The 16,458-nt window shown below is 42.3% G+C and overlaps 1 protein-coding gene across 1 annotated transcript; it reads left to right on the forward strand.

The window, feature by feature from the left end:
- Window positions 1-6,104: 6,104 nt before the first annotated feature.
- On the forward strand, window positions 6,105-14,819 carry TAT (tyrosine aminotransferase; the record flags this gene model as incomplete). The annotated part of the gene is made up of 11 exons (XM_081273732.1): window positions 6,105-6,342; window positions 6,493-6,597; window positions 8,538-8,605; window positions 9,557-9,715; window positions 10,642-10,780; window positions 11,354-11,406; window positions 12,174-12,326; window positions 12,902-13,030; window positions 13,369-13,452; window positions 14,150-14,248; window positions 14,679-14,819. The coding sequence occupies exons 1-11, from the start codon at window positions 6,108-6,110 to the stop codon at window positions 14,817-14,819; spliced, it is 1,365 nt and encodes a 454-aa protein (XP_081129858.1). The 5' UTR covers window positions 6,105-6,107.
- Between the last annotated feature and the right edge of the window lie 1,639 nt (window positions 14,820-16,458).

Genomic DNA, 16,458 nt, shown 5'->3' on the forward strand with positions numbered 1-16,458 from the left:
ATTTGTTTATTAATGTTACTAAACCTGATTTGTTTTCCTCTTTGATTACTTCCCCCCCTTTACTGTCCTACCTCCTACTGTTGGTTTTCAATGTTATTTTCGATTTCCTCTTCCTGTAATGTTTTGCCAAGGATTTTTTGAAGAGATAGTTTTTTAGCTGCGAATTCTTTTAACTTTTGTTTATTGTGGAAGGTTTTAATTTCATCTTCCATCCTGAAGCTTAATTTCGCTGGATACACGATTCTTGGTTGGAACCCATTTTCTTTCAGTGTTTGAAATATGTTATTCCAGGATCTTCTAGCTTTCAGAGTCTGTGTTGAGAGATCAGCTGTTATCCTGATTGGTTTACCCCTAAATGTAATCTGCTTCCTTTCTCTTGTAGCTTTTAAAATTCTCTCCTTATTCTATATGTTGGGCATCTTCATTATAATGTGTCTAGGTGTGGATCTCTTATGATTTTGCACTTTTGGCGTCCTGTAGGCTTCTAGGATTTGGGATTCTGTTTCATTCTTCAAGTCTGGAAAGTTTTCTCGTATTATTTCATTGAATAGATTGTTTATTCCTTTGGTTTGGAGCTCTGTGCCTTCCTGTATCCCAATGACTCTTAAGTTTGGTCTTTTAATGTTATCCCATATTTCTTGGATGTTCTGCTCATGGTTTCTTAGCAGACTTGCTGAGCTGTCTATGTTCTTTTCAAGTTGAAATACTTTGTCTTCATTGTCTGATGTTCTATCTTCTAAGTGATCTACTCTGCTGGTAGTATTGTCAATTGAGGTTTTAAGTTGGTTTATTGCTTCCTGCATTTCTAGGATTTCTATTTGTTTGTTTTTTATTACCTCTATCTCCCTGTGAAATTGATCTTTTACTTCCTGGATTTGTTTATGTAGTTCCTTGTCAAAGTGATCTTTCATTGTCTGATTTTGCTGTCTCATGTCTTCCTTGAGACTCCAGATCATCTGAAGCATGTATATCCTGAACCCTTTTTCTGACATTCCATCTGTTGCAGCTATTACCTCTTCTAAAGTTGAGTTGACCTGCATTGCTTGTGGTCCTTTCTTTCCTTGTCTTTTCATGTTGCTCGCGTTTCTTTCTGCTTGGTGAAACTGTTGTGTTTTTGAAATTTCCCCCCTATTTATTTATATTGCTCTTGTATAGTTGGGAGATCTCTCTTGCAGGGCGGGTAGTGGCTGTGCTCCTCCTCTAATTAGGGTGATCTATCTACCACGCTGGTTGGTCGCAGGTCTGCCCACCCTGCGGGTGCGGGTGGCGGCTCTGCTCTGCCCCCACTCCAATTGTGGTGACGTAACTACCACGCCCTCGGGTCCTGATCCGGATGTGGGCGGCAGCTCTGCTCCGCCCCTACTCCAATTGGTGTGACGTGTCTACTACGCCGGTCGGCCTCTAAGCCTGTTCCGCCAGTGGGTCGCAGTTCTGCCTACCTTGTGGGCTCGGGCGGCAGTTCTGCTCAGCCCCCACTCCCAGTGGGGGTACCTGACTGCCTCCCCAACGGGTTGCTGGGCCTTTTCCGGACACGGGCGGCGGCTCTGCTCCACCCCCACTCCAACCAGTGTGATGTGACTGCCTCGATGCTACTTGTCCACCACACTGGCAGGCTGCCGGGCCTGTCCTGCCAGTGGGTCGCAGGTCTGCCTACCTTGCAGGCTCAGACGGCGGCTCTGCACAGCCCCCACTCCAAATGGGGTGACTTGGCTACCGCGCCGTCGGGTCGCTGGTCCTGTTCCAGGCGTGGGCGGCTAGTCTCCTCAGCCCCAGCTGCAGTTGGGGTGTCGTGATACCACGCCGGCGGGTCACTTGGCCTGCTCTGGGCGCAGGTGGCAGCTCCACTCTGCCCCCCAGGCCCCCACAGCACCCAGCAGGACCCGGACCGAGAAGCTGTCCCCGCAGGTTCCCCAGCCCTGGGCCAAAGCAGCTTCGGGAGCCAGAACCCGGCCTCTCCAATCCCGGCCACGCTCTGCTAGGAGCAGGCTCCACAGAGCGACCCCCGCGGGTTCCCCAGCCCCAGGCCAAAGCAGCCCCGGGAGCCCAAGCCCGGCTGCTCCAAACTCTCCCAGCTCGGTGCACGCTCCGCTAGGAGCAGGGTCAAAGATGCAGTCCCCGAGGGCTCCCCAGCCTCGGGCCAAAACTGTTCCGGGAGTCAGAGCCCAGCCGCCCCTCAGCGCACGTTCCACTTGGAGCTGGCCTCAGCACACAGTCCCCGCAGGTTCCCTAGCCCTGGGCCAAAGCAGCCCGGGGAACCAGAATCCGGCCGCTCAAAGCTCGGCGCACGCCTTGCCAGGAGCGAGCCCCGAGGAGTATTCTCAGGTTCTCCAGTCCCGAGCCTGAGCGATCTGTCTGCGAGACGCAGGCAAATACCAGCCTGAAATCACCTGTTCCGTAGTTGAATGAGCTGAGATCAGTAGAAAACAGGGATGATTACATCAGCTCTCCAAGATGGCAGCTGCTGTCCTCCTCCGTGGTCCGACTGGTGTCGAGAACCGAATTGGACCGCTTCTCTCTTCTGTCTCAAAGCCAGAACTCAGCACTAAGCACGGCCATTGCACCGCTGGCAGGAGCCCCCAGAATCCGCATCGCTGTACTCCGGCTCCGGTACCTCGCCGCTACCCAGCGCGCGCCCCAGACTCCATCCGCGGGGTGGTCCGCCGACCAGGCTCTGCTACCCTCCGTGCGGAGAAATCGCCCACGACCGAGCCCCCACAGTTGAATCCCGCACGATGGAAATCCGTCCTCTAGATTCTGGAGCACCTCAATTTCACTGGAAATTCCCAACAAGGTAGCCTTCAGCCGTTTCACCTCGTCTTTCTCCCGCTCAGTGACGCAGCGCACTGGGGTGATGCACTCCCATCGCCGCCATCTTCCCTCATCTCGGTATAATGTTTCTTATAACATGGGAAAATATTTCTGATAAAATTTAAAAATTCAAGATGAAAACACTAAGCATATAATGATCCAGTAACTTCAAGCTATATACCTAAGAGAATTGAAGACAGGTATTCACACAAAAACTCGTACTCAAATGTTAATAGAAGCATTATTCAAAATAGGCAAAATGGAAACAATTCAAATGTCCATCAACTGGTGAAGGGGTAAACAAAATGTAATATATCCATTTCATAGAATATTATTCATTCATAAAAAGAAATGAAGAACTCTATGCTACATGTAATATGGTTGAGCATGGAAAACATTTGCTAAGTGAAAGAAACCAGACATAAAAGACCACATATTGTATGATTTCATTTATTTGAAATGTCAGAAATAGGGAAATCTGTAGAGACAGAAGATGGATGGTTGGTTTTCAGGAGCTGGGGAGAGTCAGGGTGGGGAGCCGCTGCTCCATGGGTATGGGCTTCTTTTTGTGGTGATTTGAATGTTCTGGAACTAGATAAGTGGTGATGATTGCACATAGTTATAAGTGTGCTAAAAATTACTGAATCTTATACTTTAAAATAATGAAAATAGTTGGGTGTGGTGGCACATGCCCGTAATCCCCCAGTATCTCGGTTGGGTGAGTCAGGAGAATCACAAGTTAAAAGTCAGCCTCAGCAACGTGGTGAGACCCTGTCTCTAAATAAAATATAAAAAGGGGTGGGGATGTGCTCAGTGGTTAGGTGCTGAGTTCACTCTTGGATACCAAAAGGTAAAAAAAAGAAAGAAAGAAAGAAAAGATGAAAACAGTGAATTTTCTGTTACATGAATTTTATTTCAGTTTAAAGAATATCTATATAGTGAAGACCCCAGCTTTGTGGGGGGAAATAAAACCATACAAGTTCCAATATGTTAAGAGTGGTGGTGGAATTGTAAATTCTTATAATTTTTTTCTAATTTTCCTCCAACATATTTATATTTAAAATGGACAGGGGCGTAAAAGATTGTAGAAAATAATGGTTTACTCTCTTGGCAAAATCTGTTTGCTTCTGGTTGTGGTGGTGCACACCTGTAATCCCAGTGGCTTGGGAGGCTGAAGCAGGAGGATTGCAACTTTAAAGCCAGTCTTAGCAGCTTAGTGAGGCCCTAAGCAACTTAGGAAGATCCTGTCTCAAAATAAAAAAACTAAAAGGGCTGAGGAAGAGGCTTAGTGGTTGAGCATCTCTGGGTTCAATCCCTTGTACAAACAACTATGTGCTTTGGAAATAATACCATGTTCTCACTCTGTCAGTGATTCTGCCAAGTGCGATCCTGTCTAGACTGTGAGGTATACTTCTGTCTACAAGGACACTTTGGGCATAGGGTGGTAAATGCCAGAGCCGACCAGTCCTTTCCTTCTCTGTGTCTTTGGATATTCCTAAGACAGGGCTATGCATTTGCCTTTTGAGACAGAGGAGCCCTGGTTGGTGAGCTCAGGGCTTCTAGTACTAGAACTCCCATTCCCTTGAAATGAAAGTGTTGGCTTCCCATCCTCACTGATGCTTCTGCATCTCCACTGCTAAAATGAGGTGGTAACTGCTTGCTTCATTATAATGGAGAAGAGAAAGCATTGTACACATTCTGGAAAGTAATAAGGAATACAAGGTCCAGAAAAACACAAGGTTACTCAACTCGCCGCCGCCACCCCCCCCCGCCCGCCCCCGCCCCACAACCTCCTGACTCAGATCTCTGAAAAGTAGATGGAAAAGAAAAAATTATGTAATAACTCTGTATCCAAACAAATAAACAGATAGGATCTGAGCCCTGGGAGTCACTGATATTTTCATTAACTCACAGGAATATTGTGGTTCCTGCTGAGGACTGTGACTTTGCTTTTGTTTTGTAGATGTCATCTGTATCATATTCTTCCAATAATACTACAGCTGATAAATGAAGGAGCCTTTACCTACATACAGATACAATTGTACAAGTTTTAGCTGCCTTGGAGACCCTGACCTTTTAAGCTATTTGTTGAGTGACCATTTATTTCAACTGTCCACCTTTCTTCTAATTGGAGTTTGCAACTTTGGGGACTGATAAGGAAAGGGGAACAAGATGTAGGAAATAAAAAAAGACCTTGTCAAGCAAGTCGTAGAACGTGATTCCCTCTGTTTTGAAACCCTATGAAAGTATGCATCTGGGTCTATCTTAAGCTAGCTATCATCTTTTTTTGGTGAATGACAGAAGGAGTCAAATGCCTATACTCCCTACCCCCAGGAAGGAGAATGGAGTGTGTGCACACAGAGGGGGGCAAGAAAGTACTTTCACCTTTTCACTTTATGTATTTCCGTACTGTTAAAAATTCAATAGAATGTTTTGTAACAAAAGAGATTTAATAAAAATTACCTACTGACATCATAACTGCCCTCTGGCAGTTTTCTGAAACACCCAACCCAGTGCCTGGAAAGGATTAATAGAGAATTCCAGATGTTTGAAGTGAGGACACATTCATGATTGGAGGGTGGCAGCAGGTGAGAAACAGTCAAGGGGAGAAGAGAGGCCCAGATGAGAACTTAGCTCTTACCCCTAACCAATAGCATAAAAGTTTCAGGTCCAACGCCCATTAGTGGAGACTATTTTAGGAGTCGGAATTTGTACCTGAGTTCATTGCCACGGGTAACTTGTCAGAGGACTGGTGAGCTCTCAGCTTTGGCTGTTTGGAGGTTGCATCTCCCCCAAGAGAAAGGTAAACCTCAAACCTCAGTGATATGGTGGTGGTGAGTGGGGCGCTCGCACTTTTCTCTCCCACGTGCTAACTTCTTTTTCCACCCAGGGCCAGACACAGAGTGTTGAAGAATTAAAGGAGATTCTTTCTCAGGCTGGTTTTTCATAGAAATGGGGCAGTACTTTTTCTTTGTATCATTTTCCCTTGGTTTTCCTTAGAGAATCCTTCTGCCTTTGCAGTGATTATATTTGTACCCAGCAAATCCTACTGAACAGTAGATAAATATTCAACCAAATGGGACCTGTCGATGTTGTAGAATAGGTTATTTTGTTTTCCATCTCAGCAAAAAGCCTTAAAACTTTCATTATTTATAATAAATCTACTTTATAAGAGAAGGCAGCAAAAATGTTTGGAAAAGAGACATCCAGTGATGTCACCCTGATGTTTAGATCCAAACGTGGCTGCCCACCCCTGCTCTGCCTCACAGGACCTTCTTTGCTCATAGGTTTCTCTAGTGATGGACTCCTACATGATTCACACCAATGGCGATGGCAACCTCTCCCCAGTTCTGGATGTGCATGTCAATATCAATGGGAAAAGCTCTGGACTGGGAAAAATGAAAGGCAGGAAGGCCAGGTGGTCTGTGAAGCCCTCTGACATGTCTGACAAAACTTTTAATCCCATCCGGGCCATTGTGGACAGCATGAAGGTGAAGCCTAATCCAAACAAAGCCATGATTTCTCTGTCCATTGGTGAGTTGGGGACACTTGATGGAGGGGTAGTATTGTCTCTCCGATCCTCATGGGCTGGTTGGAGAAGATGGTGGTAGAAATGAATCTGAGTACTGAACATGGAAGAGTAATTCTGGGCTCTTTTTGGCTTTTTTCCCCTCCTATGAATAGGAGACCCAACTGTGTTTGGAAACCTACCTACCGATCCTGAAGTTACACAAGCAATGAAAGATGCCCTGGACTCTGGGAAATACAATGGTTATGCCCCATCCATAGGTAGGCTCTTGTTGAGAATATACCTGGTGGCTTTCAAACGTTTAGCTCTTTTAATAGGAGACTGTTCCTACCAACTCTAGATTAAACAGCCCTTTGGTTTTGGGGGAAAAGAGTCTTGCTCCAGATGCTTCAACACAAACCATCAAGGTCTAACTTCTTTCCGGGCTCCCTTTGGCATGCTGCCCCTCCCCTCTAGACTCTCAAACAGACTTACTTCTCAAATAATGCTCTCAACCCATCATTACTAATTGTGATAGAAAGGCTTTGAGTCTGGCTGGAACTGCTTGTTTGCTGAGTCCTCTAAATCCTACATTAATTTACTTACTGCCCTATGTAAATAGTTCCTTCATTTTATTTCTCCTTCTCTCTATATTAAAGGCTTATTTTCATTGTGGTTATGATCACATTGAAATGCAATTGTAACTATTTAAGGTAGAAAGGTCAAAACCACACACACACACACACACACACATACACGGCAGAAAAGGCAGCCATACTGAAGGATAGAAGGTTTCTCTGTTAGCAAGTTTTTCTATTTAGGTTTAACATTCTCCATTTGTCAAAAATTTCTGCCCAAAATATTTTGGTAAAATAAGTGATTACTGTCAGTGTTGCACATTTTCTTCCCTGTGTTTATGTGTACATAGGAACATATTCTTAGTATAGAATAAAAATCCAGTTAAATGTTAAGATCAGATTTTAAAATTGCTTCACACTGGGTGTAGTAGTGCACACCTTTTAATCCCAGATATTTGGGAGGCTGAGGCAGGAGGATCTCAAGTTTGAGGTCAGCCTTTGCAACTTACCAACACACTGTCTCAAAATAAAATTTTTAAAAAAGGGGCTGGGGATGTAGCAGCTCACTTTTAGAACACTTGCCTAACACGTGTGAATTAAGTATCTAGTACCACAAAAACAAAACAAAGTGCTTCAAAGAGGTGTCAGCACTGTGTTTTTAGTTGGGTTACTTACACATTAGATAATTTTTTAAAATTATATTTTAGTTGTAGTTGGTCACAATACCTTTTATTTTATTTATTTATTTTCATGTGGTGCTGAGGATTGAACCCAGGGCCTCGAAGATGCTAGACAAGGGCTCTACCGCTGAGCCAAAACCCCAGCCCCACATTAGACAATTTAATACAGCAAAAATCAACACAAAAGTTATGTAATTAAGTTTCTGACTTTAATATCCAAAGTATTAGGGAACTGATCCAACCCAGAAAACCAAAACCAAATCTTCTTTGAGAAACAGTTGGAGGATCTGAACATCTCATGCCAAAGGAAATACAGACAATAACATATAACTAGGAATTTGCTTCTCCTCACTCATAATGGAGAGCTGATTTATATAATTTCAAGGGATCCATTGTTTCTATTAAATGAAGAAACATGAAATGTTGCCCCTGGCCTTGATAACTTGTCTTTTTGGATAGAAGCTTTACAAAATATTATAATGGGCATGAAACTGTCAAAACTTCAGGCTTATAAGCCAAAGGTGGAAATATTGTACAAGAATATAGTTTCAAAGAAAAAATTTGTACAAGAACTTATAAACATATAATATAAAAAAATATAAAATGGACCACACTTACTTAATGCATTGATGACAACTTTTCAAAAACTGTAGTTCCTATAAGGGACTTAGGAATAATTTAAATCTTTTATCTTTTAGAGACCAAAACATAATCACAGTAATCAAGATTACAGAAAGTATTTTATAGTTTGGGGATCTGTTTCTTTTATTGACAGTGAATATAATAAAATTGTAAGATATAAAATATCAGTTAATCACCTTGATCTACAGTGGCTGAGAGCTAAGCTGAACAGATTGCTTTGAGCAGGGACAGGAGGCAGCTTGAAGCCCACGTTGACACTCTAGGGCACAGTTGTCAGTTGGAGGAGAAATCGCCAGCTTCCTCTCCCTGCTCTTCTTTCAGGATACCTGTCTAGCCGGGAGGAGGTTGCTTCTTATTTCCACTGTCCTGAGGCACCATTGGAAGCTAAGGTGAGCCTTAGTCAAAGTACCAGCTTGGAAGCAATTTAGGGCAAACTGTACCCCCTTTCCTTGTTTATGTTTTATAGGAGTAATTGTCTGGGGGGGGATACTGAGGATAATTTCCCTTTAGCAATTTGAGGACTTCTTATTAATTGGGACCACTAATCAGTGCTTATATTTAATGTCATCATAGTATGATATGGATATCTCTTATAATATCTGGGGTGTCTGTCACAAGGAGTCTCCAAGGACCCAGAGGTCACCCTAGATTTGATGTTATGCAAAAGACCATTTGAAACACAACTCACAAACACCAAATAATTAAATTTATTTTTTTAATTTTTTTTTAAAGAGAGAGTGAGAGAGAGGAGAGAGAGAGAGAGAGAGAGAGAGAGAAATAAATTTAAAAATTTGCCAATAGGATCATTTTAATTTGTAGCTTTCTTCATTCACCTAGGGCATTCAGAAAGAGAGATAGATATTCCAACGGCATACAAATTGATGGCAGTGCCAAGTTTAGATGCCGCCCTTCCCTCTATTGTCTGCGGCGTGGGGTAGACATTTCCTAACATAAGAGGTGTCCTTCATCCGTGCTTCAGAGAAGAGCCAGATTTCAAGTCTCTGGCCAAAATTAAGTAAATAGCCAGGCTAAAAATGCCCAGGTCAGCCCAAGGTCTCTCATGGAAGTTGGCTGAGTCATAGCCAACTTATCCTCCCCCCACAACTTATCCTTATAAGAATGATTTGTTTATTTCTTTCAAGTGGCCAACATTTTCAACAACATTTAGGTATGGACACATGTTTGGTTTTGGCTTAGTATAGTTCTTACTATTTTACATAAAACTGTTTGCTTCATTACTGCTCCTAACTCACCCATATCCATCTCACAAGGTCTTTTCTTCTGTGATTGTTGGAACCCCTAACAGAACTAAACCTTTTTTTTTTTTTTTATCTTCACAGGATGTCATTCTGACAAGTGGCTGCAGTCAGGCTATTGAACTTTGTTTAGCTGTGTTGGCCAATCCAGGACAAAACATCCTCATTCCAAGACCCGGTTTTTCTCTCTACAAGACTTTGGCTGAATCTATGGGAATTGAGGTCAAACTATATAATCTATTGGTAAGTGACTTTTTAATTTTAGATTCAAGTGCTCAATTACTACCCTGTAAAATTATGACTTTTACCTCAAAGAAAAGAGTCTGGCAGAATGGCAATGATCAAGAATGTGAACAACATAAATGCTGGTGAGGCTGTGGGGGAAAAGGGGACAATTCTAAATGGTTGGTGGGACTGCAGACTAGCACGGCCATTCTGGAATACAGTATGGAGACTCCTCAAAAAACTAGGGATAGAACCACCATATGACCCAGCTATCCCATTCCTTGGTATTTCCCCCAAAGATCTAAAATCAGCATTCTACAGAGACACGTCCATCTCAATGTTTATAGCAGCCCAATTCACAATAGCTAAATTATGAAATCAAACCAGATGCCTGTCAATAGATGAATGAATTAAGAAATTGTGGTATATACATACATTGGAGTTCTACTCAGCCATAAAAAAAGAATGAAATAATGGCATTTGTTGGTAAATGGAAATGGAGAATATCATGCTAAGTGGAATAAGCCAAACTCAAACGCAAAGGTGAAAAAATGTTTTCTCTCATATGTGGAAGCTAGCGTAAACTAAAGGAAAGGGGGACGGAAGGAAAGGATAACATAAAGAACCAATTGAATTTAAATTAATAGGTGAAAGGAAGTCTATAGAGTCGAGGAAGGAGAATGGGAGAGGGCAGGGAGAACAGGAGAGAAAAGGGGGAAGAGAAAAGAAGGGACCATGAATAAAATCAATTTCCATGCACGTATGAGTTTGTCAGAATGAACCCGACTATTATGTATAACAATAAAGCTCTTAAAAAAGAAGAAAAGAAAAGGCTCTGGCAGGGGGTGGTTGAGGCCAAAGACAAATTTTGTTATTTACACTGCACCCTTGGGTTGAGTATTCCCCCTGCAATCATCTTGGTCTCCCTCTTTCTTTCTCCCCAGCCAGAGAAGTCTTGGGAAATTGACCTGAAACAACTGGAATCTCTGATTGATGAAAAGACAGCTTGTGTCATTGTGAACAACCCGTCAAATCCCTGTGGGTCAGTGTTCAGTAAGAGTCATCTTCAGAAGATTCTGGCAGGTAAGTCCAGAGGAGGAGGTAGGAATGGGGTCATTTAGCAGTTTCCTGGAATGATGAAAAGAATATTAATATTCTTCCCTGTATTCCAAGCCTGGGATGAAGGTAGAGGAACTCCACTGATGTCTCTAGTCCATTGTGTGGCATTGTAAGGGTGGACCTGCCTAAAGGAGGATAAAAAGGAAATACTTATGGGTTGAGCATCACTCATCCCCAAATCCCTGGAGCACTTTGGATCAGTCAGATTTCAGATTAGGAAAGTTGAACTGGAAAAATCTATGTAAATATTCAAAATTTTAAAAATACAAAATCTGAAACACTTCTCGTCCTGAAAATCTTGGTTAGGTACTTTACCTGTCCTCACTTCATCACCAATCCCATCATGTGGAAGTGAGAGTTTGAAATATCTAGTTAATTAAATGGCAAATTTAGGCCCCACAGCCTGGAAGAGTATCAGAAAGATCTACAGTTCTTGAAGAGGAAGACATGAAATTAGCAATAATAAGAGTAGGTGAATATTAAATGAGAGGGAAATTTGCATTAAAAATGATTTCAGCATGATTTTCTTATTTTCAGTGGCCTCAAGGCAGTGTGTCCCCATCCTGGCTGATGAGATCTATGGAGACATGGTGAGTCTGGGTCAGGATGCAAAGCTACAGTAATGTCTATCCCAAATCGTTTCATGGGAACTCTTAAATTGGCAAGTGAAACAATCAGAAGCAACTCCTAATCCTTTCCCTGTAGCAATTCAGCATCCTTGGAAACGTAACAAATGTATAGATCCATGACTCCTTGGTCAGTTTTTTTTTTATATCCATAAGCCTTGAAAATCCAAAGATACTTGAAATTTATTTGGTTGCAAATTCTGAGCTGACCTGATATATCTGTAGATTTTTTTATTTATCCCATGTGTGGATATCTATTTGTTAAGAGTGCAGGGAAATTGGCAGAAATATTAATATTCTTAATTATCCTAGACTGCTGTGGGCACGTTTCATAATGTGTGGTACACGTGTTGTATAGTCTTTTCAAAATCCAGACAGTTCTGCATTCTACAACACATCTGGGCCCAGGAATTTTAGATAAGGGATTATGGAGCCATGTTTTATTTTTAAATCTAGAACTCTAATAGTCACTAATTCCATAAGGCTGGCTTCATGAAGTTGTATGCACTACTGGGATAGAGTCCGTTTCCCTACTTTAGGCTTCCTTTCATCCAGACTAGACCTGGAATTAAATGTTTTAAATAATTCCCTTTGAAGCCTCTTGGAAATCTGATCATGCTTCAGGGTAGAAATGAACCTGTAAATCTGAATCCCTGTTCCTCTAGATAGAAGGAAAAGGGTGGAGGTATGGGATACAGAGAGAAGTAAACAAGAAGATCTCTTCTCCTTAGGTGTTTTCAGATTGCAAATATGAGCCATTAGCCACCCTCAGCACCAATGTCCCCATCCTGTCCTGCGGAGGGCTGGCCAAGCGCTGGCTGGTTCCTGGCTGGAGATTGGGCTGGATCCTTATCCATGACAGAAGAGACATTTTTGGCAATGAGGTGAGGGCAATGTGGTGCAATAGGATGTGTGATTTAGGATATATATATATATTTGTTTTGTATGCATAGTAGTGAGAAGGTAGGATCCCTCCCCTTTCTTCTTGGCCTTATAGTTCATGGTGTCTGGAAACACTAGATAAAGATGGGAATAGTCATAGCTCTCCCAAGTTCAGTTTTCACTATCTGGCTCTGTGAAGAAGTTCCATCCACCTCCAGTTTTAGGACTGCAGAAAGGGGAACAATGACAGTAATGACAACTAATAGTGCCGGAGGGTGAACCATGTACCTGTGCTTTATGAACAGTTTTAACTTAATTCTCACAACAACCTTATGAGGCTAGTATTAGTATTCACTCCATTTTACAGTTGAGAAAGGTACAGAGAAGTTACATTATTTGCCTACAGTCGTCCAGCAGGTGTATGACAGAACTATGCTATAGACCTAGTGACCTGATATAAGATGTCATCAGGCCACATTACTTCCTAGTATTAAAAACCTGATAGGTCAGAATAAGAATTCCCCAAACAGGGACGCGTAAATAAGATGAATAATGCATTTCTTGGGGGGACTTCTAGATTCGAGATGGGCTGGTGAAGCTGAGTCAGCGGATCTTGGGACCCTGTACCATTGTCCAGGGAGCTCTGAAAAGTATCCTGCGCCGTACCCCTCAGGAGTTCTACCACAACACACTAAGCTTCCTCAAGGTAAGGGCAGCCTATGGACTTCTACTTGGGGAGTTTGGGAGTCAGAGAATACCAGCAGTGGAATGAGGAATGATTGATCCCCATTTCTGGAGCACCATTCTAATATGGAACTTCAATATCAGGAAATGGCATCATGTAAGAATTCACCCGTACTCTCACTTCTGGTAACTCACTCTGCTCTTGGCCAGGAACTCTAAGTGATAGAGTTTTTCTTGTTGACTCCTTATGCCGGAAGATCAAACCCAAGTTTCCAGCTTTCACTGAGGATTCTTTTAATGATGTGGTTTTTCTTTTACTTAAAATTTGATCCTTGATGTTCTCTCTACCTCCTCTTTTAGTCCAATGCTGATCTTTGCTATGGGGCATTGGCTGCCATCCCTGGGCTTCAGCCGGTCCGCCCTTCTGGGGCCATGTATCTCATGGTAAGTAGGTGTGTGGGCAGTAGGCCCATGCATGTTGTAAAGCATGGGAAGGTGGTAGGCAGGGCTGCTTATGGGGTTGTGCAGGGCATGCTGCATTCACAAAGGCTAGGCTCCTCAACAAGACAGTTGAGGAATTGTCTTGTTCTGAATTGTCCCACCGATAAGATTTAATCTCAAAGTTCTCAAAACGTGGTACTGATAATCATTTTATATGTAGATACAGGGAAGTTATAAGATGCAAACAAGCTACTTTATAGCTCATAACTGGGAATGATTCTGGTCCTCTAGGGGTATTTGGAACTGTATGGGAATTTCAGGATGACTTAAGGGTGCTATTGCCATTTTGTGGGCCAGGAATTCCAAAGATCTTACAATGGGTGAAACAGTCCCATGCGATAAAGAAGGACCTGACGCTAATGCTAATCGTACCTCTGTTGAGAAACACTGGCATTCTGTTTCCTTTCATTTATCAACACCCAAGAAGGAACTCTGTAACAAACTAAAATATGAATATAAATATATCCTCTCTTCCCTGTGATAAATTCCACACATTTATAAGTGCTAGAATGCTTGGTTATCAGTAGCAGAGTTCCAAGATATCTTTTAAAGCAGTTCCTACCCTAATTTCTGGCATAGCAAATTGGCCTGTTTTCCCTCCTTCTGATAAGATGGCCTCTCCCTTTTATTATTGGTACAGGTTGGAATTGAGATGGAACATTTCCCAGAATTTGAAAACGATGTGGAGTTCACAGAGCGGTTAGTTGCTGAACAGTCTGTCCACTGCCTCCCAGCAACGGTGAGTGCTTGTGCATTTCTCAGGACACTCTCAACAGTTTCTAGAGCCCCCGGAGCTCTCCCTGAGCTAGGGGCTAGCCTGACCTTTTCCCCTCCAACAAAGTATATTCTCATTTGTCATGATTCACACTTATATGTCTCATGACTTCAATTTAAAGTTTGTTTCTCCCCATCATTATCTCATCCATAATGGGTGAGATAACCCATGTTTATAACAAACATGCTAGACGAGACACATTCAAGCTTGTCCCACAGTCCATTTCAAGATGAATTAACTCAGTTACTGACTGAGCACCCTAGTGATGGGGACGGGGTGGATGGATACCCCAGGGGAAACGCCAGCACTTCTTGCTGGCGAGAGACCTGCTGTTTTAGGGTGGTCCAGTGCCAGATTCAATTGCTCTGAAAATAATAGGTTCTTATTTTTGCAGTGCTTCGAGTACCCGAATTTCTTCCGGGTGGTAATTACTGTCCCCGAGGTGATGATGCTGGAGGCTTGTAGCCGGATCCAGGAGTTCTGTGAGCAGCACTATCATTGTACTGAAGGGAGCCAGGAGGAGTGTGACAAATAGACCCTCCTCTATTCTCCTGAAGATGTGTCCCTTCTGAGGAGGGTTGGACTGGGCTCTGCTGCTCCTCAGTGAGTCAGACACCCCCACAGGGAGAGGAGCCTCAAAAGCATCATGTCAGGGATTCAGGATTGTTCCTACTTTCCCCCGTTCACATCCACATGCACACTCTGAACCCCAGATTCTCCTCTCGCTCTGCTTGGCTGGAGTGACTCACCAGTTATTTAATTTGTCCCCCTCTCATATGGCTTCCTCCTTTTTTCCCTGAGAATACCAGGTGAACAAAGTTTACCAGAAAGCAGTTAAGCCTATAAAAGTAAGAGTTCAAGGTGGGAGAAACAAAAGACTGAGAACAGGTGCCCCCAACTATTTCCTTATGGTCTAAGTAAGGACACTGTCCAGACAGGTCTGACGCCCAACTCTGTTACTGCCTCATTTCAGGTATACCTCACTTTTGCCACAGAGAAACATGTATCTGGCTGGTTTTATTCTAAACACATTTGGAAATTTGCTATTTGAAGGATCATTTAAAGAAACATTTTCATGGATTATTTTGGTAAAGAATTATTTTGTGATGCAGATAAATAACCTTTAATTGATCAGTTTCCTAAATTTAGTTTTACATGCATCAGGCTTTCTTAAAATGAGACCACATCTTGTTTTAAGAGAAAAGAGAAATCAGAGGACCTTCAAGAAATACTGCTGTGTATGGGCCAAAAATATCCTCACTTGTCATTGTTACAGAATCATTATCACTTTTGCTGTGATGTTAATATTGATTTATTAATATTTGTTATATTATCTTTTCATGTTTTCTAAGAAACATTTGTATTACTAGATCTTTTATTTTGCCAAGGACTTAAATTATTTTTTCTTCTTTTTTAAAATAAATTGTATCAAGTATGCTTCTCTGTGATGTGTTTTTCCTCCTCTGTAGGGGAATCTCCAGGCCCTACTCTGTTGATATATTAGCCAGGTGGCTTATTTCTTTGTAGGATTTAGTTCTTCATAGATGTACTAATTTTTGGAGTTACTTAAGAAACATAACTTCTAGAATATTTTATTTGGGAGCTCAACTTCTGGCTTTCTACTTATAAACAAGGGAAACCCAAAAGTAACAAATTATAATCTCTACCCTTGAACTTCATACTTTCAACTTTTTTGGATCCCCATCCTCTGGTACCCTTGCCTAGACCCAGTAACTGCTCATTGGGACACAAAGTTCAGCTTGACTAGCCAATGAGAGGTCTTCCAGATTTGCATGAACATTTTGACTGCAAATTCTCTTAGGTACAGTTGCCTGTTTAATTTTTTCTTTTGACACTTCCCTTAGAGAAGGGAAGCCCAAAATTATCTTGCAAGGTTGGTTGGGGATGGGACTACACCTTAACCAATGTGGACATTTCTCACCAAAGGAAGTTTTCTTAACTAGAAGAGGAACTTTGGGCCTTAACCCTAATAGTCACATCTAATTAATTACCTTTACAAAAATAAAGATTAAATTCCCCTTCCGATCCATGTTTGAGTTCAGGGAGTTCACACAAATATTTGTCTTTCAATGCTCTTCAGCAGATCCAAAATTAATGCACAATGATTGAAATGATAAAGATGTCAGTTTCCTGTATGAGAGCATTGCCAAAAA

Source organism: Spermophilus citellus, assembly GCF_964194105.1.
Source record: "Spermophilus citellus genome assembly, chromosome: 18".
Lineage (NCBI taxonomy): Eukaryota > Metazoa > Chordata > Mammalia > Rodentia > Sciuridae > Spermophilus > Spermophilus citellus.